This window comes from Mobula hypostoma, chromosome 7, assembly GCF_963921235.1.
Source record: "Mobula hypostoma chromosome 7, sMobHyp1.1, whole genome shotgun sequence".
Classification (NCBI taxonomy): domain Eukaryota; kingdom Metazoa; phylum Chordata; class Chondrichthyes; order Myliobatiformes; family Myliobatidae; genus Mobula; species Mobula hypostoma.
In genome coordinates, this window is record NC_086103.1 from 149588855 (window position 1) to 149614358 (window position 25504).

A 25504-nucleotide genomic window follows, 5' to 3' on the forward strand; every position below is an offset into this window, starting at 1 on the left:
CAAATCGTCAGAATAAGCCCACTAGGGGGCAGTAACTAACCAGCAGCGTAAAATTCAATTGTGCTTTTACACTAGCAGTGAATTAAAACCAAATGTCGATATTCCGCAAGAGGGGCTGAGATCAATTTACTACCATGAACAGATTGTTAGGAAATCACAGTTCTACATCAGAGGGTATAACACGATTTTCATAGATTCCAGAATAACATATTTAACCTTTTTAGAATCTCTGTTTATTAGGTGGTTTCCCGATTTTTATAATGCAACATGTGCAGCGTTCTAGTTGAGCAGGATATCGCTTTAAGATGTTCTTGGCTCGGTGCTGCCGCAGGTGAGAGCGGTGGAAGATTACGCGTCGTTTACGCGCAGGAGACGTTCGAGCGAGAGGTGGACATCACTCGGCTGGATACAGGCTTCTCTTCACTGAGTGTGTGGTCCATTCTCCAACCATAGTTGAGTTATCCGAGAAAGAGAGAAGCGACCATGCCACTGGGAAAGAAAGTGCGGCCAAGTTCTGCCGCAGGGAAGTTAGAGACCTACACCATAACCAGGTACTTCAATAATACACAAGCACGAAGACACCGCTGTTAGTGTCATTATAAAATTTGTAGTAATTGGTAATCCCAGCACATGAGGCTGCAAAATCCAGTTATTAGAAGTCCATATAACCGAAATGCACAACTGTTTATTTATTTGTGAGTTGGGAAAGCCAGTCACCTGTTTACTCAGTGTTGTGTAGATGCTGTTTGCTGTTGTCAAGATACCAGGTGTTTGACTCTCAATCCTTCAATTTAATCTCCGAGCAATGGTTTCGCTTGGCTAGCAATGAACCCTCGGATTATTTCCCATACACGTCACAGCTATGCTACTCGTTACTTCTTCTGTTGAGAGGAACTGTTAAGTTTTCCTTTGTACACACCTGAAAATGTTTTGACTTGCATTGGAGAAAACTCAGATGGTTCGCAACTATTCAGCTCTTTGGTCGATACTGATACCAGTCTTTTATTCCGCAACTATATAATTACATTAATTTACCAGTTGATGTAGTTTGATTTAAAAGAATGTCTCCCTATGACATAGAATAAAAGAGAGGTGAGAATGGATATTGGACCGCTGGAAAATAACGCTAGGGAGGTAGCTATGGGGGAACAAAGAAATGGCGGACGAACTTAATAAGTATTTTGCTTCAAACTTCACTTTGGAAGTAACTGGTTAGTGTGCCAGAAAATTGATAGCGTAAGGGGGAAGAAGTGAGTGTAGTTGCTATTACTAAAGAGAAGGTACTTGGGAAGCTGAAAGGTCCGAAGGTAGATAAGTCACCTGGACCAGATGGAATACACCCCAAGGTTGTGAAGGCGGTGGCTGAAGAGATTGTAGAGGCATTAGTAATGATCTTCCAAGAATCTTGAGAAAATTGCAAATGGCACTCTACTCTTTAAGAAGGGAGGGAAAGAGAAGGAAGGAAATTATAGGCCAGTTACCTGACTTCAGTGGTTGGGAAGGTGTTGGAGTCCATTATTAAGAATGAGGTTTCTGGGTACATAGAAACACGTGATGAAATATACCAAATTCAGCATGGTTTCCTTAAGAGGAAATCTTGCCTGACAAATCTGTTGGAATTCTTTTCGGAAGTAACAGGTAGAGTAAACAAAGGAGAGTCAGTGGACACTGTTTACTTGGATATTTAGAAGGGCTTTAACAAAGTGCCACACATGAGGCTGCTTAACAAGATAAGATCCCATGATGTTACAGGGAAGGTACTAGCATGAATAGAAGATTGGCTGACTGTCAGGAGGCAAAGAGTGGGTACAAAGGGGGCTCATTCTGGCTGACTGCCAATGACTATTGGTGTTCCGCAGGGGTAGGTATTTGGACTGCTTCTTTTCATATTATATGTCAATGATTTGGATGATAGTTTTGATGATTTTGTGATTAAGTTTGTAGATGATACAAAGATAGGTGGAGAGGCGGGTAGTGTTGAGGATGCAGGGAGTCAGCTGAAAGACTTGGACAGATTAGAAGAATGGGCAAAGAAGTGGCAGATGGAATACTGTGTAGGGAAGTGTATGGTCATGCACTTCAGTAGAAGGAATAAAAGCATAGACTATTTTCTAAACAGAGAGAAATTCAAAAATCAAAAATGCAAAAGGACTTGGGAGTCCTTGTGCAGGATTCCCTAAAGGATAGTTTGCAGGTTGAGTCTGTGGTAAGGAAGATAAATGCAATGTAAACATTCATTTCGAGAAGGCTATAATATTAAAGCAAGAATGTGATACTGAGGCTTTATTTTATGAGATTAGCTTCAACTTTATTGTCATTGTGCTGAGTACAGATACAAAGCCAATGAAATGCAATTAGCATCTAACCAGAAGTGCAAAAAAAAGTATTATTTATAAAATAACTGTAAATAAAAAGTGCTACAGCATACAAATATAAAAGTACTGAGACAGTACAATATGGGTGCAATACTGCTTAGCACTGTGATGTGAGGTTCAGCAGGGTCACAGCCTGAGCCTGCTGGTGCAGGAGCGGAGGCTCCTGTAGCGCCTACCGGATGGGAGGAGAGTAAAAAGTCCATAGTTAGGGTGAGATGCATTAGTCAGACTGCACTTAGAGTATTGTGAATTGTTTTTGACCCCTTATTTAAGAAAACGTGCTGGCATCAGAGAGGGTCTATAGGATGTTCACGAGAATGATTCTGGGAATAAAAGGGTTAATGTATGAAGGGTGTTTGAATAGAGGGATGTCCATTGAGGCAAATGTGTGGTGAATCTGTGGAATTCATTGCCACAAATGGCTGTGGAGGTGAAGACAGTGAAATAAAGCGGAGGTTGATGGGTTTTTGATTAGTCAGGGTGTCAAAGATTATCAGGAGAAGGCAGGAAAATGGAGAGGGATAATGTATCAACCAGCAGTGCACATTTCCATTGTGCCAGCAGTGTTAGAAATGTAATGGCAGAGCTTCAGTGTGGATCTCTCCCCTGGGTGTGGTGCTTCATTTATCCGGGTACCTCTTTCCATCTTGACGGCACCCAGTGCTTGGTGTGCGAGCAGTGCTAGTTGGTGCCCTCTTCCAGTAGAAATTCTATCATCTGTAGAAGTTGCAGAAAGGAAAGAGTTAAAGTAGTGTGCTAACAGAGGAGAGTGCAGACACTTTGTACAGTGCGCCAAGAGTATAGAAAAGCTGACAGAGATGATGTGGAGACACAGTGCAGTCATCCAGGCTGAACATGGCCCTTGAAAGCCTCACTCCCCTTTGTACAGCTTTTCCATTCAAGCCTTGGAAGCAAGGTCACCAGGCACCAGGACAACATAAAGATACAAACAAAGGATTCTCGGGCAACATTTACTATTGGACAGTTATTTTACTAATTCAAGTATTATTGGCTTTTAATGCTCAGCGTTAATTGGTTATTAAAATAACCATATAACAATTACAGCACGGAAACAGGCCATCTCGGCCCTTCTAGTCCGTGCCGAACTCTTGCCCTATCCTATTCCCACCGACCCGCACTCAGCCCACAACCCTCCATTCCTTTCCTGTCCATATATCTATCCAATTTAACTTTAAATGATAACATAGAACCTGCCTCAACCACTTCTGCTGGAAGCTCGTTCCACACAGCTACCACTCTCTGAGTAAAGAAGTTCCCCCTCATGTTACTCCTAAACTTTTGCCCTCTAATTCTCAAAAATTTGAAATGTGTATTATGGTTGGTACTTAGATATGTAAATGAGTGGATTCAGAAGTAAACAATGTTTCTATTGGATCAATATCTGTACAGAACTAGTCAATCTTTGTATACAAATGACATTTTATTTGTTCAAATCTCAGAACAGTTTGACAAGGGCCAAGATGTTCTCCTGCTGTAAAGTGTGATTGAGGAACCAGTGCAAGTTCAATGACACTTCTACCCAACAAACCTGTTGTTTCTGTAGAGCAGGAGCAAAATACTGAGGATACAATCAAAGTAGACCAAAACCAGAAAATATTCTGCATATGTGAGAAATAAAATTGTTTCAGGTTGTTTGTGGTGAAAGGCTATTGATGTGAAATATTATCGCCATTTTTCTCCCTACAGACTTGATATTAACTTCTGAATATTTACAGAAATTCTGTTTTCCATTCATTGGAAGGTGTCATTCTTCAACAGTCACCTGCCCTCAGCTCTTTGATCTGTCTGAACGAGTGGTGATTGCATTGGATACATGTTTTTCAGGAACATTTCAGATGGATAGATCTTCCACCTATCACTAGTATTGAAACTCCCTGGTTTTTGGGGTCTACAGGGCTCCAGAAAACCCTCAGCCTAAGTGATCAGAAGCCTAAAATAAGACTAGGCCGATCTCTCAATGACCCCGCAGCAACTTCTTATTTTGTACTTGAGGTAGATGATCTGATGAAGACAATTACAATAAAAAGGGCACTATTACTCATTTAATGAATAAATATTGTATTTCAGCATTTTCCACAATGCAACACCTGTCACTGCAAAGACTGCAACTTCCAGGATTAGTTCGACACAAGCGCGTGCAAGAACGTCCATTCCAGAAAGCAGAGTCCCGCTCGATCCTGTTGGCTGCCAAGCGCAGGTGGAACAGTGTGAGCACCCCCTGCGGTTGGAGAGGGTGCCCCTGAAACAGCATCTCAGGCGGCACTCGATAGGACTCAGCCAGAACGTAGCAACAAGTGAAAATATCCAAAGGTTTGGGGACACCATAAAAAGCCTGAGAAAGGGCAAGGTAACAAAATGTTTAAAAAGTGGCTGAATTTTTGTGCAGTTTGGTTCAAAGTTTGCTGAATATTTCATGTAGAGTGGATTCTGTTTAATTGGAACTCATCAGATCCAGCACAATTTGGCCCAATTAAGCAGCTGCCTTAATTAGCTGAAGTTTCATGGAAATAGTTTTTAAAAAATATATAAAACAGACAAACTACTGTTTGAGTAAGAAATTGTGTAATTAAATAAAATACAGGACAAATTACAACATTACCAATGCTACGATGGTACTGTAAAACTGTATTAGTTCCTAATAGTTATCATCTCAGGAATTCATCCAGTTTATGCTGCCATTTTCTTTTGATTGACTCTAAATTAACAAAATCAGTGTAAATAATGGACTGCCTTCAATGCCTTCCTGCATGAAAGTGATCAAAAATCACTGCATTTTATTTTGGCATCCATTGCTCCAAATGGATAATATAACACAAGCACACCGACGCTGATTTAAAAACTGTTCATTCTAAACACAGTGTAGTGTCTAACGGCCACACAAGTGCACACGAGTGACACTAGTTAGAAACCGTTTGGTAACAGTCTCTTGTCCCAATTAAGGGGCTTAGTGTCCCAAATAAATGGAGGGAATCCCAGCTATTTTCTTGAAGTTTTTGTTCTTTAAGAGTTGTCCAAATAAGTGGCTGCCCTGATTAACCGTTGGCCCAATTAACTGGAATCCACTGTATATAGCTTGATTTATGCTTTATCAAAGTTCAAAGCAAATTTTCTATCAAAATACATACATGTCACCATTTACAACCCTTAGGTTCATTTTCTTTAGGATCTTGGGACTACATTTATTTTTTGTTCTTCCCCCAATGAGCTAGCTGCACCCTTTACAATCTGTTGCAAGTCTTGCTGCTTTATGCACAGTTGACCAGGTTTGGGTGGGGATGCTGTTTGGCCATTTTTGGATGGAGATGTTTTTTGCTGGGTAGCTGCAGCTCATAGATTGAATTTTGGTTAGAGGATCCCTAGAGTCAGTTTTAAACTCAGTGTGACTAGGCTGTTGTGGAATGGTTCAGTGGACAGTTACCTTCCCTGTCATCTGTCAACTTCACTGTTTGGAAGTGGAACCAAGAACGTGACTTTGCCATGGACTTGATAGTTTTCTAGCGAGCCAAAGCACATGAACTCGGGGGGGGGGGTGGGGGGAGGAACAAGCTGTTATATTTCAACAAATATCATCAGCTCCTTCACCATTCATTAAAAATGCATTATGGAACCCAGAGTTCTTTGTGGTATTTAGGGATTTTAAGATTGGTAATTTTTCATGCATGAGGGTCTCAAAATTGCATTTACAGTACAATATTCTGACTCATTCAACACTGTTTTAGTTAAATGTTTTCTTGCACCTGGTTTGGCTACACCATTTAATGAATTTATCCACCAATACAATGTTAAGGAATACTGAAGGAATCTGTCTTTTTAATCTATGAACATATCATCTCCTTTAAACGCAACCTCAATTATTAAAGTGGTTGAAAATAAATCTTTCATTACCTTTTACTCTAGTTTTTAATTTTGTGTCCAATTCAGATAGGGGGGGTGTGGATTTATACAGTGGTGCTAGAAAGTTTGTGAACCCTGTAGACTTTTCTCTATTTCTGCATAAATATGACCTAAAATGTGATCAGATCTTCAAGCTAGATAAAGAGAACCCAATTAAATAAATAACACAAAAACATTATATTTGTTCATTTATTTTTTGAGAAATATGACATAATATTACATATATTTGTTGAAAGAAGTATGTGAGACTTTGTTTTCCGTAACTGATGTGACATCTTTGTATAGCAATAACTTCAACCAAACGATTCCGGTAACTGTTGATCAGTCCTGCACAACAGCTTGGAGGATTTTTAGGCTATTCTTCCTTAGAAAACTGCTTCAACTCTGGGATGTTGGTGGGCTTTCTTGCATGAACTGCATGTTTCAGATCCTTCCACAAAATTTTTATAGGATTAAGGTCAGGACTTTGACTTGGCCATTCCAAAACAGAAATTTTCTTCTTTTTTAAAAGCCATTCTGTTGTTGATTTACTCTTGTCTTTCAGATCATTATCTTGTTGCCTTAACCAATTTCTATTAAGCTTCAGGTGATGGATTGCTACCCTGACATTCTCGTGTAAAATGTCTTGATACAATTTTGAGTTCATTGTTCCCTCAATGATTGCAAGCTGTCCAGACCCTGAGGCAGCAAAGCAGCTTCAAACCATGATGCTCCTTCCACCATGCTTCACAGTCGGGATGAGGTTTTGGGGTTGGCGTGCAGTGCCCTTTTCCCTCCAAAAGTAGCAGTGTGAATTTCTACCAAAAAGTTTAACTATTGTCTCATCTGTCCACAAAACATTGTCCCAGAAGCATTGTAGAACATCCAGGTGGTCTTTTGCAAACTTGAGTCTTGCAGCAATTCTTTTTCTTTTTTTTTGGAATGCAGTGGTTTCCTCCATGGTGTCCTTCCATGAATACTATCCTTGTCCAGTACTTGCAATATAGTGGACACAGGAAAAGGGACTTCAGCAAGTTCTAGGGATTTCTGCAGGTCTTTTGCTGTTACCCTTGGGTTATTTTTCACCTCCTTCAGCATTGCACATTATGCTCTTGTTGTGATCTTTGCAGGATGCCCACTCTTAGAGAAAAGTAGCAACAGTACTGAGTTTCCTCCATTTGTAGACAATTTATCTTACTATGGACCGATGAACACTCGGATCTTTAGAAATGCTTTTGTAGCCTTTTCCAGCTTCATGCAGCTCTACAATTCTTCTAAGGTCCTCTGAAAGTTCTTGTGTTTGAGGCACGGTACACATAAACAGATCTTTCTTGAGAAGAGTAGGCTCTGTCAGTAACCTGACTTTGTGTGTCTTTTTTATAGGGCAGGACACCTCTACAATCCACACATCATCTCATTGATTGGAACACCTGACTCCAAATAGCTTTTGTAGAAGGCATTTTACATACATTTTCCAACAAAGACATGTAATATTAGATCATTTTTCTTGACAAAAAAAGAACAAGAATAATATTTTTGTGTTATTATTTAATTGGGTTCTCTTTGTCTAGTTTTAGGACTTGTGAGGAGATCTGATCACATTTTAGGTCATATTTATGCAGAAATAGAGAAAATTCTACAGGGTTGACAAACTTTCTAGCATCACTGTAATTAAAATTCACCTAGAAATTAAAATTTATTTTATGTTAACAATGCCAATGGCTGAAATTAAACAAATTTTGTACAAAAACATTTCAGATTTTAAAGATCTTACTGTAAAGATTTAAAACTCCTTGTGAATTGTCAAAATGTTCTGTAAACCATTATTTTGGCATCTGTCAGCTTTGCTTCACGACAATGGTTGCTTGTTCAGGGGACAATGTGATTATTCAGCAACACAAGTTGGCAGAGGTTGTTCCCAGAATCTAGCCTCTTGCTTCACTTTACTTAGGTGTGGAGCATCATTAGTTTTTCTCATTACCTGTTGAAAATATCAGTACTTTCTACTGACCCATAGCCATCCGATTTGGAGAAAAACTCTAATATTCAATTAACTCAGATCTTTTGATGCAAATTCAAGAGCACACCATATAAATGTAAATTGATTGCCATGTGAGAAAGTAAAATACTGTATATTTTCCAAGATTTCTCTTTTTTGATTCCTTGTTTACACTGAGTTAATTGTTCTGTAGTTCAAGGAAAGTAAAAGGCTCAGTTTGGTCTTTGATGGTTGACATGTGCTGCAAGTTTGAAAGATGGATTAGGATAGGATCAGATTACATTGTCCTTTGTGGAATACAGTGCTGACATTTACTGTGCTGGTCCCTGCAGGAAGAATAATGTTGCTTGTGAAATGATATCCAAGTGGCATCCATTTTTAGGGAAAAAGGGAAACAGAGTGCGAATGATGAGTTGAAAAGCTAAATTAAACTGCACATGATACCCTATGAACAATGTGCCTTATAGTGGAAAAAGTGATCTTACCTGTGAGCCTACACAACTAAATAACAAACGCCTAGAGACGATTTATTGTTTGACAATTGAAATAAGGAGTTTACTGTGTTCAGACAAATGAATAATGTGGAACTAATTAGTGTGAGAGTGTACCATGTTCATAGTTTACAAAGTATTGATAGAAAGGAGATTGGTACAAAGTCAGAATTGCCTTTGAAGCATGAAAGTAATCTCAACCTAATTGACCAAATCTTTGTGAATGAAGTAATGCCTTACAATATTTCATTGTTTACTTTTCAGAAGTATTTTATCTTCAGTAAATAAAGTCTGTTAGAAGTTAATATTCTTCATTGTTATGATTTCTTTAAAAGAGTCTCTGCATTGGGAATATTGCCATGGCTTAACACTAGAGTTAGGCTGGAGTCTGGTTTCAACCTAAGGGTGATACCAAGGAGCATCTCCTCCCGTGGAAACATGGCACTTCACCTGTAAATGCACTGGGGACAAATGACTTTGAAATTTCTAAATTGGGATTGATAGCCTTTGTTAAATTTTTACAGTTCAATCTGTAATTGTTCCAAAAATAGTTTTATTTTCTCAACATGGAATAGTAAGATTAACTCTGGCTCACCAGCCACACATTAATAAAACCTGTAGCCCAGCTGCCTCTGGTTTCAACCTATTATTGTTATTGGGTTTATCAGTGGGTGTAGTTTCCCAACACGCACGGCCAATGGGTGGGGATTCTTCTTAGCAGCAGAATTTGGGAATATCAATTTTGGTGCACATTGAGAACGGGTGATGCAGTACAGAAAGTGCATTCCAGCCAGCTGTCTGCTGGCACTTTGTGGCCTGTTTATCCAGAGGAACGAAGAGTGGAGAAACAGCAGTACAGCAAGACTTCATGCAGCTCTGGTGTCTGACACCCATGTGGCAGCTGTAGGCAGAAACTGCATGTACTGTAGCAATGTTTAAATCATATTATACAATTGAAAGAGTCTGAAGCCTGAACAGAATGGGGTAATTGGGGAATGCCAGACTTTTGAAGGTGATGAGTTCCATAGGCCCAGCACACATGGACTTTGGGAGGACTGGTATTGCGCCCTTTTATTCATATGCAAGTCAGTTTAGCTTTGTAACTGTGTCCTGCAATTTAATAGTTCTCTAAATGGATCTTCTATTGCTATCTATACTTTCCTATCACTGGTTAGAATATTGATGAAATGCACTATACAACACGAGTCAGGTGCCAGGTTACATTGTTTGTAAATGATAGCAGCCTGAATTAATGCAGCGGTTTCTATGGCTGCTTCAGTTTTAATTCCAAATGAGGTCCCTAGCCTACAGCTCTGACTTTCTCTTGTGCCAGGAAGGGGGGGGGTGTGTGGAGTAGTGACAATAATTAAGATGGCCTGGTTGGCACTCTGGCAGGGCAGCCTAGTATGCTCTTGTGCTGTGATTTGATAGTGGCAATCTGAAGTCAGCCTTGTATTTAACCACAGGCTGTTTTAATCCATCTCCTTGCTCAGCTGCTTAGATGCTCAATGTACTCTTAGGGCAATGAAATAGTAGCAATTTATGGAGTAGCCAGCAAGGATTGACTCTGTTTTCATGCTTCACAGTTAGTTCACATACAAAGTCTCCCGAATCTCTTTTATTGAGTTCTCATTTGCTCACTTTCTGGGAGAACTGGTAATAATTTTTGAAATAACTGTTAACTTATTGTGTCCCCCTCCCTTTAAGAAATCTTCTATTGCGTTCACGGCCCGAGGCATGTTTGTTCACAGTAAATGTGGGATCTTTGAGATGTTTATCTCAGTAATATGAAAGCCGCACTTTTGCAACAATATAGTCATCAGCCTCCCTGCAACCACTGATCATTTTACAAGTGGAAAGTATTGCTTGCCAGTCTTTCAGGCAAAAGAAGGTAGCTGGAGAGCCTTGACTACTCATAGAAGGGCCATTCACATCAGCTTCCTGCCTCTGCACAGAGTGTATTTACAAAACCAATGGTATAATATAAAACTGAAACACTTGAAGGAGACTCAATGAATCTTAATCTCCAGGTAATATATGATGACATTCACATACTTCAATTTATTTTAATTTTTCCACCCAACAGGAAATGTGCATTAGCATCCAAGAACATGGAGACAATGCCTCGTGGTTTAGGTGTCAAAAGGAAGAAAAGAACGTAACAAAATTAAGAGTAAGCCACAGGGTCTGCGATCTTCCTCATTCATTTAATGAGATCATGGCTGATGACTTCGTTTCAGCACTGATAATATAAAATCATTGCACCAACCCTAACACATGTTCTCGTAGATGACTGAAGTTCTTCCATCCTTGTGAATGAAGACTTGGTCACTTTGGTTTCGGAGTGCCCCTGATGTTGAGAATTTCACTTCAATTAGAAACTGGCTTCTCATCAAGTAAAAGTGCACTTTGTTTCTACCTTAATATCTTTTCTAAATTCACAAGTGTTTTTCAAAAGTGTTATCAGGCATCTCCTAATGGGTTCAACTTCGAAAAGTTAGCAGATGTTTAAGCGTCCCATATACTGAGATAACTTCATTGGTGGTTCTCATATGTGTTAATGTGTCAGGTTTGCTGTTGTTGAACTCTTCTGATAATGTCACTGTGTAGCCCAGATTGGAAACCTCTCTGGTTTTGGGGACATTGTAGTTTCCTTTTTGGCATAAGACAGTGATAGTTTTATAAACAGACACAGGTGAATTAATGGAAAAAATCCAATGTGCTTTACTAATCCATTCCTCAGTCACCTGTGGCTGTTCTCATTGCCGGGACTGTTTTCCCTTGTCTCGTGTGGAGTTTACAGTATGACGATGCTCAATGTGCCCTGACATGACTTAGTTTACTCCTTTCCTAGTTCAGGATGTTGGAGCCATTCAAAACACCTTATTAGCATGGATATCAATTTTCCCTAACTTCAAGTGACTTCTCCTCCTTCCCCATTTTCTCCTTTTCCATTTCCCAATCTAGCTCTCCTCTCACCCCTTCTCTTCCACCTGCCCTATGGTGCCTCTCATCCTCTTTCTTTCATGGTTCACTGTCCTCTCCTATCACAGTACTTCTTCAACCCTTTACCTCTTCCATCTATCAAGTCCCAGCTTCTCTCTTTATCCCCCTTTCCCATCCACCTTCCCATTCACCTGGTTTCACTTATCACCTGCCAACTTGTACTACTTCCCCAAAACCCCATGTTATTCTGGTTTCTGCACCATACCTTTCCAAGCCTGTTGTCCAGGCAGATTGTATGGTTCCATTTTATCAGACTAGTTATAGGCAGAAAATAGCTACCTGCAATGCTTGTCTACCCACTAGAGCATTATTCCTCATGTTCCAGAAACCTCCTCTTCCCCCTCCCCCACTCCATCAGCCAGATCTTTGGTCCTTTCCTATTTACCATCTCTGCGATACCTCCTCAACAATGTTTCTGAAAGTGTAATGTCATGTTTTAACACCTGCCTGTCTACCCATTGCTTCTGCTGATCTCCTCTTATCTCAACATTAGCAGACTGCTTGACATTCAGTACCTGATGAAAAGGATTTTCTTCATCAATCGCTCGTCTGCAGGTGTGGCCATGTGACCAGACCCTGAAAGTGCGGAACGTGTTTTTTGCTTGGTCCTCTTGGGTTTTTGACAGAAAAGCCCTCAGAAAATTCTTAATTGTCTGTGTTCTATTTTGGTGCTGGAAAAACCTTGTACTCAGTCCTCGGCCGTAAAAGCGAAGTTCTTAACTGACGCCAAAGTATGTATAATATGACAATGGCAGCATGAATATTTTTAATCCACACGTAAAACAGGTATTATAGATTGGCACTAATTCTGGGAGGTGAAATTGTGTTATGTCTGGAAAAAATGGTTGATTTAATCACCTGGAAGGAACCATTTTAACCTGATGTGTATGAAATTGTGGCACCTGATCTTTTTGATTGACTGTATCAGGAGGCTGAGGGGTTGATCGACAGGACATAGAGGGAGGTAGTTACACCCAACATGCAGGACACAGGTAACTGGGGTGACTGTCGGGAGGGAGGGAGAAAGGGGATAGGCAGCTAGTGCAAAGTACCCCTGTGGCTGTTCCCTTCAATAGCCACTAAACTGATTGGTGGGGGGACGGGGGGGGGGGGGGAGGAATGACCTAGCAGAGGAAGGCCACAGCGATCAGGTCTCTGGCACTGAGTCTGGCTCTACGCCTAAGAAGGAGTATAGTAGTGATAAGGGATGTCATAGTTAGAGGAGCAGACAGGAGATTCTTGGACACGAAAGAGACACCTGGATGGTATGCTGTCTCCCAGGTGCCAGGATGAGGGATGTCTTGGATTGGGTCCACAGTATTCTAAAGGGGAGAGTGAACTGCTGGAAGTCATGGTACCAATGATGTACAGTAGGGAGGAAATGGGAGGAGATCCTGAAGAGACAATATGGGGAGCTGGATAGAAAGCAGAAAAGCATGACCTCCAGGATAGTAATTTCTGGATTGCTGCCCGAGCCATGCACCAGTGAGGTCAAGAATAGGATGATTTGGCAGATGAATGAGTGGCTGAGGAATTGATGCAAGGGGTAGGGTTCCAGATTTCCAGATTACTGGGATCCCTTCTGGGGAAGGTAGGACCTGTATTAAAAAGGACAGGTTAGACCTGAACCCGAGGAGGACCAATATCCTTGTGGGCAGGTTTGTTACAACTGTTGAATAGGGTTTAAGCTAATTTGTCAGGGGAATGGGAGGGGTGGGGCTGTTGGTATATGTGTAGATGCAGTGTGTAATGAGACTGTGAGGATGGACAGGCAGATGATAGGGCAAAACTGCAGTCAGTGGGATGAGCTGACGTGTAACATGGGAGGAAAATCAAAAAGGGTGATGAATACAGGACTGAAGGTGTTATATTTGAATGCATGTGGTATATAGAATAAGGTGGATGATCTTGTAGTGCAGTTAGAGATTGGCATGTACAATGTTGTGGGCATCACTGAGATGTGGCTGAGGAAGATCATAGTTGGAAGCTTAACATCCAAGGATACAGCTTTTATCAAAAGGACAGGCAGGTATGAAGAGGGGGTGGGGTGGCTCTGTTGGTTAAAAAAAAATTAAATCAAATCATTAGAAAAAAGTGGCATAGGATCAGAAAATGTAGAATCTTTGTGGGTAGAGTTAGGAATCTGCAAGTAAAAAGACCTTGATGGGTGTTGTATACAGGCCTCTGATCAGTAGTCAGGATGTGGGGTACAAATTACAAAAGGAGAAAGAAGAGGCATGTTAAAGGGTCATGTTATAATAGTCATTGGGAATTTCAAAATGCAGGTAGATTGGGAAAATCAGATTGGTACTGAATCCCAAGAGATATAATTTGTAGAATGTCTATGAGATGGCTTTTTTTTTAAAAAAAAGGTTGTGGTTGAGCCCACAAGGGAAAAGGCAATTCTGAGTTGGGTGTCATGTCATGAACAAGATTTGATTTGGGAATTTAAGGTAAAGGATCCCTTATAAGGCAGTAATCATAGTATGATAGAATTCATCCTGCAGTTTAAGAGGGAGAAGCTAAAGTCAGATGTATTGGTATTATAGTGGAGTAAAGGGAATTACAGATGCCTGAGAGAGGAGCTACCAAGATTGATTGGAAGGGCACTCTAGCCGTGATGATGGTAGAACAACAACAGTTGGAATTTCGAGGGGAAATTTGGAAGGTGCAGGATGAATGCATCTTAAAGGTGCAGAGTATTCTAAAGGGAAGATGAGGCAACTGTGGCTGACAAGGGATGTCAAAGACAGCAGAACGGGAAAGAGAGGGCAAAAATTAGTGGGAAGTTAGAGGATTGTGAAGCTTTAAAAACCAATAGAAGGTAACTAAACATACCATAAGGAGCGAAAAGGCAAAATACTGTATGTAGGTAAGCTATCCAGATATAAAGAGTAAACAAGAGGCAAGAGTAGATATCAACCGTTGGAAAATGATGCTAGAGAGGTAGTAATGGCAGACGAACTTGGTTATTTTGCATCAATCAGCACTGTGACAGACACCATCAGTTTGCCAGAAATTGGAGAGTGTCAGGGGGCAGAGGTGAGTGTACTATCGAGAAGGTGCTTGGAAGCTGGAAGGTCTGAAGATAGACAAGTCACCTGGACTAGAAGAACTACACCCAGGGTTCTGAAAGAGGTAGCTGAAGAGATTGTGGCGGTATTAGTAGTGTCACATCACTAGATTCTGGAATGGTTCTGGAGGAATGGAAATCCATCATTAAGGATCAGGTTTTGGGGTACTTAGAGGCAGACGATAAAATAGGCCAAAGTCAGCGTGGTTTCATTAAAGGGAAATCTTGCCTGACAAATCTGTTGGAATTCTTTGAGGAAACAACAAGCAGGATAGACAAAGGAGAGTCAATATATGTTGTTTACTTGAATTTTTCGTAGGCCTTTAGCAAGGTGCCACTCATGAGACTGTTTAACAAGATAAGAGCCTATGGTATTACAGGAAAGTGACTAGCATGAGTAGAAGATTGTCTGACTAGCAGGAGGCAAAGAGTGTAACCCTTGGTTTCTTTGAGTTTCTCTTCTCCACTACCAGCCTTTTGATCTAGCAGGGTGAATAAACACACTCTTTTTCACTAATATTAATGTATATTCAATCACTGTTGTAAGGTCATTACCTGGTATGGGGTATTTTTCTATTTATGGGATAGAAATTGCTGGCACAAGCTTGTCACTGTGATTGTTGCCTGTGATCACTCCACTTCTGAACTTGCATTTCGTATAACTGTCATGGGCTTTAGGGGCATGACCTGATGCTCTGAAATTTTTAAGCAATTGAAAATAAAAATACATTTCAATTCAGACATAAGCCTTTAAAATTTAAAGTCAGTGCAAACACTTAAAGCTTATTAACAAAAAGTTTATTAACAAAAAGGTCAAACAACTCACTTCTCTTTCTTTCCTCCTGTCCATCCCTCCAGTCTCTATTGCGATCCTTGGGGTTATGGATCCTTCACCAGATCTAATGGGGTACAAGGCTGGAGAGCTGATAACTCCCAAAGGAAATGCTGGGAAGATTGAGCTCTGCTGATCAATGGACATGGTTCAGTAGCTTCAGTATGTTGTAACCGACTAAAACGGTCACATGGAAGAGTAAACCTTCAGGAGAGAGAGTTGGGAAGATGTTGGAGTCCATCGTTAGAAGATGTTGGAGTCCATTATTAGTCCATCATTAGAGTCCAGAAAAATCTCACTATCCTGATGCAATATCTTATACCTTTTAAACACAAAATAACAACGAATGTTCAATTTCAATGGCTAAAGTCACCGACTCAACTTTAAAATCTAGAATCTAGTCAGGTATCGTTGCAGAATTACATATTTACAATGGGTGAACATCTCAAGCAGCAGCTTATTGAATATTCAAAGGAAATGAGGATGGGGTAGCTGGCAGTGTGTACTGAGACTGCTAGCAAGGAGAGGCTGATGATGGTGCAAAATTGCAGTCAACGGGATGAGTTTCAATGTAAAAGCGGGACAAAATCTGAAAGGAAGAGGAATACAGGACTGAAGGTGTTATATTTGCAGTATATGGAGTAAGTTAGAGATCAGCATGTATGACATTGTGGGCATCACTGAATCGTGTCTGGAAGATGATAGCTGGGAGCTTAACGTCCAAGGATAAACGTTGTATTGAGATGACAGGCAGATAGCCAGAGAGGGTTGCGTGGCTCTCTTGGTAAAACATGAAATCGAATCCTTTGAAAGAGGTGACAATGGATCAGAAGGTGTAGAATCGTTGTGAGTAGATAAACTGCAAGGGTAAAAACACATTGATGGGAATTATATAGAGACCTCTAAACAGTAGCAAAGATGTGGTCTACAAATTACAACAGGAGATAGAAAATGCAAGTTAAAGGGGCAATGTTATGACAGTCAAGGGGGATTTCAATATGTAGGTAGATTGGGAAAATCGGGTTGATGCTGGATCCTAAGAGGGGAGTTTGTGGAAGGCTGACGAGATGGCTTTTCAGAGCAACTCATGGCTGAGCCCACTAGGGGGTTAGCTATTCTGGACTGGGTGTTGTGCAATGAACCAGAATTGATTAGAGAGCTTAAGGTAGAGGAACCCTTAGGGGATGTGATCATAATATGGTTGAACTCACCCTGAAATCTGAGAGGGAGAAACAAAAGTCAGATGTATCAGCATTACAGTGGATTAAAGGGAATTTCAGAGGTATGAGAGAGGAGCTGGCCAAGGCTGAATGGAAGGGATAGCAGGGATGATGGCAGAGCAGCAAAGGCTGGAATCTTGGGAGCAATTCAGAAGGTGCAAGATAGATACATCCCAAAGAAGAAGTAGTGTTCTAAAGGTAGGAATGCGCAACCATGGCTGACAGGAGAGGTCAAAGCCAACATGAAAGCAAAGGGAGGGTATGTAATAGAGCAAAAATTAGTCTGTAGTTAGAGTACTGAGAAGCTTTTAAAAGCCAATAGAAGGCAACTAAAAAGTTATAAAGAGGAAAGCAATGGAATACAAAGGTAAGCTAGCCTAAAATATTAAAGAGGATACCAAAAGTTTCTTCTGATAGATAAAGTGTAAAAGACAGATGAGAGTAGATATCGAACTGCTGGAAAATGATGCTGGAGACTAGGGGCAAGGAAATAGTGGACAAACTGAATCGTAATCTGCATCAGTTTTCACTGTGGAAGGCACTAGCAATACACCAGAACCTTGAGAGTGGCAGGGGGAAGGAATGAGTGAAGTTGCCATACTAGGGAGAAGAAGATGCTTGGAAAACTGAAAGGTCTGAAGGTGGAAGAGTCCCCTGGATCAGATGGTCTACATCCCAGGTTTTGAAAGATGTAGCTGAAGGGATTGTGGAGGCATTAGTAATGATCTTTCAAGAACCAATAGGTTCTGGAATAGTTCTGGAGAACTGGGAAATTGCAAATGTCACTCCACTCTTAAAGAATGGAGAGAGGCAGCAGAAAGAAAATTATGGGCCATTTAGACTGACCTCAGTGGTTGGGAAGATGTGGCATTGATTGTTAAGGATATGGTTTTGGGGTACTTGTAGGGGCATGATAAAATTGACCAAAGTGGGCATGGTTTCCTTTAGGGGAAATCTTGCCAGGCAAATCTGTTGGAATTCTTTGAAGAAACAACAAGCAGGAGAGACAAAGGAGAATTGGTTGATATTGTGTACAGTACTTGGATTTTCAGAAGGCCTTTGACAAGGTGCCACACATGAGGCTGCTTAAAAAGTTAAGACCCCATGTGAAAGATACCAGCATGGGTAGAGCATTGCTGATTGGCAGAAGACAAAGAAAGGGATTAAAGGGATCCTTTTCTGGTTGTCAGCCAGTGACTATTGGTGTTGCACAGGGTCTGTGTTGGGAACTGCTTTTTACGCTATATGTCAATGACTTGCATGATGGAATCGATGGCTTTGTGTCCAATACAAAGACATGTAGAGGAGCAGGAAGTTTTGATGACAGTGGGCAAAGATGTGGTAGATGGAATACAGTGCCTGAAAGTGTATGGTCATGTACGTTGGTAGAAGAAAAAAAGCATAGACTATTTTCTAAATGGAGAAAAAATTTAAAAAATCTGAGTGCAAAGGGACTTGGAAGTCCTCATGCAGAATTCCCTAAAAGTTAATTTGTAGGTTGAGTTGGTGGTGAGGAAGGCAAATGCAATGTTCACATTCATTTCAAGAGGACTAGAATATAAAAGCAAGGATGTAATGTTGAGGCTTTATGAGGCACTGGTGAGGCCTCACTCGGAGTATTGTGAGCTGTTTCGGGCCTCGTATTTAAGAAAGGATGTGCTGACATTGGAAATAGTTCAAAGGAGGTTCACGAAAATGATTCCAGGATTGAAAGGCTTATCATATGAGGAGCGTCTGATGGCTCTGGGCCTTTATTCACTCGATTTCAGAAGAACAAGAGGGGTATCTCATTGAAACCTATCAAATGTTGAATGGCCCTGATGGAGTGGAGATGGGGAAGATATTTCCTATATTGGGTGAGTGTAGGACCAGAAGACACAGCCTCAGAATATAAGGACATCTATTTGGAACGGAGACAAGAAGGAATTTCTTTAGCCAGAGAGTGGTGAATCTGTAGAATTTGTTGCCATAGATAGCAGTGGAGAGCAAGGTATTGGGTATATTTAAGCAGAGATTTATAGTTTCTGGATTAGCCAGGGCAGGAAGGGATGTGGGAAGAAGGCAGGAGATTGGGGCTGAGAGAGAAATGGATTCCTGAATATAAAACTAGCCAGAAATTACAAGTGATAAAAGCAGACCTGAGCGTTCAATGGCAAGGATACGCCTGTGTTAGTATAGGAGATAATCTCTTAATGCCGTCCCTGATTGCATTCTGGAGTTTTCACAATCACTGATAGCATGAACATTCATCTTTTATCTTGCAATGTGTAGCTTCAATGGGACAAAATCAGAGTGCCCCACACCCAATGATTTGTTTCACTAGCCAAAGTAATAGTTGGAAAATAAATTGTGAACAGGTTTTGTTTCCTTAGGGTTGAATCTCATTTCAATTAATCCATAATTATGCTATCTATAATTTCATTCCTCTAGAAAGTTCCCTAACACTGTAATTCCATGTTGGACAATGCAGAAGCTCTGACAGGTACAATAAAATCCAGATCAATTTATTCTTCAAAGTCATGGTTCAATAACTTCTCAACACTCATTGTTCCAACTGCCATCAGAAAAATAGGCTCCTGGATGATGTGTTTGTGATCTTTCTGAAGTGGCTTTAGGCAGATTTCAGATGAAGAGAATCAATCTCATCCTATCCATCCATTCTTCCAAAAAAGCTTGATTATCATTTCTTTCCATCCAACGAGGCCATTCCATTGGTCCTCATCCATACCTCATAACAACAGAGGAGGTCTGAAAAGATGATACAAGGGCAACAAAATACTTAAGCTCATTTAAAAATAAGCATATTCTTTTCCTTTATAAATTCATAACTACTTGCATTGTAACAGCAGTGTGTCAAATGAATTTATCTGCTGATGAGTTCTACTAATTACAAGTTTTAAGCACGGTAACTATGCAAAATATATAGGCATATAATTCAATGGCAGTCTGTGTGTGCACTGGTGGAAGTGTCATTGCTGGAGGTGAATGTATAATTTATGACCAGCAGGATTATCTTAGGGTTGGAGGCAGTCAGATGAATTCAGAGCTTTAAAGGTGGCAGATTAATTCCATTCTCACAGGCATGGAGGTAAGTGAATGTAACGTGCGTATTTTTACAATGAAGACTAAGGTATAATTTAGATTAGACAAGTGCTGAATATTATGAAGTATATCATAATATTGGTTGAAAAAAGTTTGCTTAATGTTTTTAAATGTGTTGCGGACTATACAATAAGTAACGCTGTTGAATAACTAATTAATGCATTGAACAGGTGTAACAAGAATGAACATTTCTTTAAATAGTGATCTTTCGAATAGCTGGAAAAGTAGTAAGGAAGGTTTGGAGTCACTTACTTGTGTTTCTCTAAAGTCTAGTAGTGTGCTAGTGAGCATAATGTGTGGATTTTAATGCCTTGTTATTGTTTGCTCACTGTATCCACGTCCTGCAAGTTCACTTCACATGGCTGATCATTTAACCATGTAAAAGTTAACGAACAACACAAAAATATATCCAATGTAATTATTCCTATTAATAATTAACTGTTCCTTATTAACAAATGTTTTACACTTTGGCTCGAGAGTAATGCTGTTTCGTTTAACTGTATTCATCTATGGGTAAATGACATTTAAACTTGAACTTGACTGAATATTCAAAGTACATTTATTATCAAAGTATGTATACAATTTACAACCTTGAGATTCGTCTCCTTACAGGCGGCCATAAAACAAGGAAACCCAACAGAACTTATTATAAAAGAAGACTGTCAAAACACCGAATGTGCAGATAAAAAAATTCTGCAAACAATAAAAGTAAGCAAATAACATTCAGAACTGAAGTTCACGTAAGTGAGTCCACAGCCTCGAAACCAGTCATCACCACAGCTGAAGCAGGAGCCTGTTAGTTGCTGGCCACAGCCTCATTTTAGCACAGAGACAAGTAAACCTCATGAATAGCCAAGTTGAACACTGTCCCTCTCCTCCGGCCCTGACACTCTGAACTTTTCAATCTGGTCCACCGCTTAAATCCACCAAACAGCAGTTTGTTCCTTGGTCTTGCACTGAGGCCCTGCTGTTTGGATACACTTTCGGGACCGGGACCCGCTGCCTTGATTTGGCCTGTACCCAACTTTCCAATCCGATCCGGTGCTTAAATCAGTTGCATATCAGCTTGTTCCTTGCTCTTGGGCCTGGGCCTGGGCCTTGCCACCTCGACTCAGCCTCGTCTCTGTTCTGCCACTTCGAATCGGTTCTGAGTCCGTTCCAACAATGGCCAAATATTGGCTCGTTCCCCGTTCACTGGCACAGGCCCTGCTGCCTGGATTCAGCCCACACACGCAATGCAGCAAACGTCCTGCACCTTCAAGATTTCAGTTCACACTGCAAAAATGCCAGGTCGTAAGGGTGATTCAAAAGCTCAACTTGAAAGGGAGGTTACAGTGATTGATTGCAGTGATTGTTTTCCAGAAAAAGTGTGATTAATAAAGTAGTTAATAATTTGGTTTGCTGGCAGCAAGTCATTGTTATGTTTCCCCAACACCATCTTACACCGGGATGTACAGATATTTGCCAGAAATATTGTTGCTTTGAAAACACAGGACTGAACCATCTTCCAAATGGTGTTCTTCCAACTTCCTGATGTAACTTGACATTGTTGCCTTTTTTAGCAATAACAACAAAAACCTTTAGGGAACATTGCAGTAATTGTTCTGGGGTAGGTTATGGCTGAGCAAATAGTTTGTATCTGAGAATGACAGATGAAACGTGGCCAACCTATATTTTTAAAGACCGACGTCCTTGCTGAGTTGTGAAATGTAGTAATTCTGTAGAGTTTGGTTTTTCTAGATTCAAATAATCGATTGTCATCCTTCAATACACGAGTGTAAAGGTATACATGATGATTGGATCGGATGCAGCATAAAAACAATAAATATAAAAGCTATCCTACAAATGCACTGTAAAATTCACTGTTGAGTGTGCCCACATACACAAGGTTAGCTTATTAGCTTAGATACATAGACTGATTCTATGTATATACATAAATTGTTGTTACTAAGTGGTTATAATGCACACAATGCAATCCTTTCATATCTGACAATGGGAATAGGTAGTGAGCAGGGCTTGTGGAATTGTCTTGAACTGACTGATCCCTTCATGCTGTTAAAGTGAAATTCTTCTGTTGGATATTAGGCTTCAATGAGTTGTAATAGTTACAGGAACTCTATCATAGCATTCTATGATGACAGTAACTTGACACCTCAACTCTTGTCAGAAAGATCTCATCTGGTTTTCCGATTGTGATCATGCTTGTCTGATCAATACACTGGTGACAAAGCAACAGTGTAATCGAGGACGCACACAAAATACTGGAGGAATTCGGCAGTTTGGGCAGCATCTATGGAAATGGAAAAAAGCAGTCAATGTTTTGGGCCGAGACCCTTCATCAGGATTGAAAAGGAAGGGGAAAATGCCAATATCTTCCTGGGAGGGGAGGAGTACAACCTAGAAGGTGATAGGTGAAGCCAGGTGGTTGGGGGAGGGGTAACTGAAGTAAGCAGGTGATAGGTGAAAAAGTTAAAGGGTTGGAAAAGAAGGAATCTGATAGGAGAGGAGAGTAGATCATGGAAGAAATGGGAGGTAGAGGGATAACACGGGGAGATGATAGAGAGGTGAGGAGGAGCTACAAAAGGGGAGCTAGAGTGGGAAAATGAAGAAGAGGGAAAAGGAGAGTGAACATTTATCAGAAGTTGGAGAAATCAATGTTCATGGCATCAGGTTGAAGGTTACTTAAATGGAATATAAGGTATTGCTCTGCCTACCTGAAAATAGCCTCTTCTTGACAGAAGGAGGCCGTGGACTGACATGGTGGAATGGGAAAGGGGATTGGAATTGAAATGGTTGTTTGCCAGGAAATCTTGCTTTTTGCAAATGGAGTGAAGTTGCTTGACAAAGTAGTCCCTCCATTCTACATCAAGTCTCACCAACATAGAGGAGGCCACATTGAGAGCACCAGATACTGTAGACGATCCTAACAAATTTGTAGGTGAAATCTTGCTTCACCTGGAAGGGCTGTTTGGAGACCTGAATTCCTCCACCATTGATGCTTCCCTCACCCACATCTCCTCCATTCCCTGGACATTCATGCTTACCCCATCTTACCGCCACCTTAATTGATAGAGTTCATCTTGTCCTCACTTACCACCTTGGAAGCCTCTGCATCTAACACATCATTCTCCACAACTCTGCCATCTTCAAATGGGACCCTACCACCAAACGCATCTTTACCCCTCCCCACCCCAACTCTCCGCTTTCCTGCAGAGATCACTCCCTCCGTGATTCACTTGTTCCTCCCCACTAATCTCCCTCCTTGCATTTACCCCTGCAAACAGCAGAAGTGCGAGTGTCTCCCATTCATCTACTTGCCCACCTCCATTCCAGGCTCCAAGCCATCCTTCCAGGTGAGGCAATATGTCCTGATGAAAGATCTCGGCCCACAAGGTCAACTGTTTATTCATTTCCATGGATGCTGCCTGACCTACTGAGTTTCTCCGGCATTTTGTATGTGTTGCTCTGGATTTCCAGCATCTGTAGAATCTCTTGTGTTTGTAATCGAGGACAGCTGAGTTGTATTAATTTTAGCCAATGCATATTGAAATCCATTTGGTCTGCACAGTAAAACATACTTTTGTTCAAACTAAATTAATATTCTGAGGTTAGGACTTGAGGTGATGGTGGAAGCATTTCAACGGGCTACTGGATCCCGACCTAAGGAATTGAGCAGAACAAGTGGGTTCTTTCTTCACTTGTTAGCACATTACCTTTAGTGTGAGGCAGGCTGGAGGATATCAGGTAAACCTGTTATCAGCCTTAACTTCATTGCCCTCTTGATCAGGTAACCTGCTCATTACAGTTAAGTGGCAGATGTAATGAACATCTTTGTCAGCATCTCAGAGGCTTGCAGCAGCATTTGTACCCAGGATAACTCACCACTGATATCGACAGTATTTGCAGCAACTTCAAAGTAAATTTTATTATCAGAATACATAATGTATATGTCACCACATACAACCCTGAGGTTCTTTTTCCTGCAGACATACTCAAAAAATCTACAGAATAGTAACAATGACAGGATCAATGAAAGATCAGCTAGAGTGAAGATAGATAACAAACAGTGTAAATGCAAATATAAATAAATAGCAATAAATAATGAGCACATGAAATAACAAGGCAGAATCCTTAAAGTGAGATCATTAGCTATGGGAAGATTGCAATAAATGAGTGTAGTTATTCCTTTTTGTTCAAGAGTCTGATGGTTGAGGGGTGGTAACTGTTCTTGAACCTGGTGGTGCGAGTCATAGTCATACTTTATTGATCCCGGGGAAAATTGATTTTCGTTACAGTTGCACCATAAATAATTAAATAGTAATAAAACCATAAATAGTTAAATAGTAATATCTAAAATTTGCCAGGAAATAAGTCCAGGACCAGTCTATTGGCTCAGGGTGTCTGATCCTCCAAGGGAGGAGTTGTAAAGTTTGATGGCCACAGGCAGGAATGACTTCCTATGACGCTCTGTGTTGCATCTCGATGGAATGAGTCTCTGGCTGAACGTACTCCTGTGCCCAACCAGTACATTATGTAGTGGATGGGAGACATTGTCCAAGATGGCATGCAACTTGGACAGCATCCTCTTTTGAGGCTCTTGCACTTTCTACCTGATGGCAGCAGCGAGGAAAGAGTTTGGCCTGGGTGGTGAGGATCTTTGATGATGGATGTGGCTTTCCTACAACAGCATTTCATGTTGATGTGCTCAATGGTTGGGAGGGCTTTACGTGAGATGTACTGGGTTGAATCTACTACCTGTTGTAGGATTTTCAAAGGCATCAGTATTCCCATACCAGGTCATGATGTAGCCTGAATTAGAGGACATGTGCTGTAACAAGAAGTTGGACAGTTTTTTTTCTGCACCTTCTCCAAAGCCATGACATCCTTCCTTTAATGGGGTGACGAGAACTGCATGCAATACTCCAGATGGGACTGAATGAGAGTAGATGAGAGCCAGGGCATGCTCTCTTCTCGCTGCTGCCATCAGGAAGAAGGTACAAGAGCCTCAGGATTCACACCAACAGGTTCAGGAACAGTTACTACCCCTCAACCATCAGGCTCTTGAACCAGAGGGGACAACTTCACTCACCCCATCACTGAACTGTTCTCACAACCTATAGACTCACTTTTAAGGACTCTTCATTGATATTTATTGCTTATTTATGTGTTGTTATTACTTTGTTTTTCTTTCTTTTTGTATTTTCACACTGCCCTGTTGGGTGGTCTTTTGTTGATTCAATTACGGTTATTGGGTTTATTGAGTATGCCCGCAAGAAAATAAATCTTGGGGTTGTATGCAGTAGCATATGTACTTTGATAGTAAATTTACTTTGAACTAACTAGAGTATTATAAAGCTGCAACATAACTTCCTGACTTTTGAACTCATTACCTTGACTAACGAAGGCAAGCACGCCATATGCCTTCTTAACCATCGTATCAATCTGTGTAGCCTCTTTCAGGAAGCTATGAACTTGGAGCCCGAAGTCCCTCTGTTCATCAGTGCTGTTAAGG

General features: G+C 40.7%; 1 protein-coding gene across 3 annotated transcripts in view; it reads left to right on the forward strand.

Annotated features, from left to right (window-relative positions):
* Positions 1-373: 373 nt before the first annotated feature.
* wdr95 (WD40 repeat domain 95) overlaps positions 374-25504 on the forward strand; it is a 138639-nt gene continuing 113508 nt past the window's right edge. For 2 of the 3 annotated variants that reach the window (XM_063054272.1, XM_063054274.1), the window contains exons 1-2: positions 374-551; positions 4464-4743. In XM_063054272.1, the coding sequence (XP_062910342.1) occupies positions 484-551; positions 4464-4743 (348 nt within the window). In that variant the 5' untranslated portion in view covers positions 374-483. Of the gene's footprint in view, positions 552-4463; positions 4744-19943; positions 19979-25504 lie in introns of those variants that run through there. The other variant, XM_063054275.1, reaches the window with a different exon arrangement.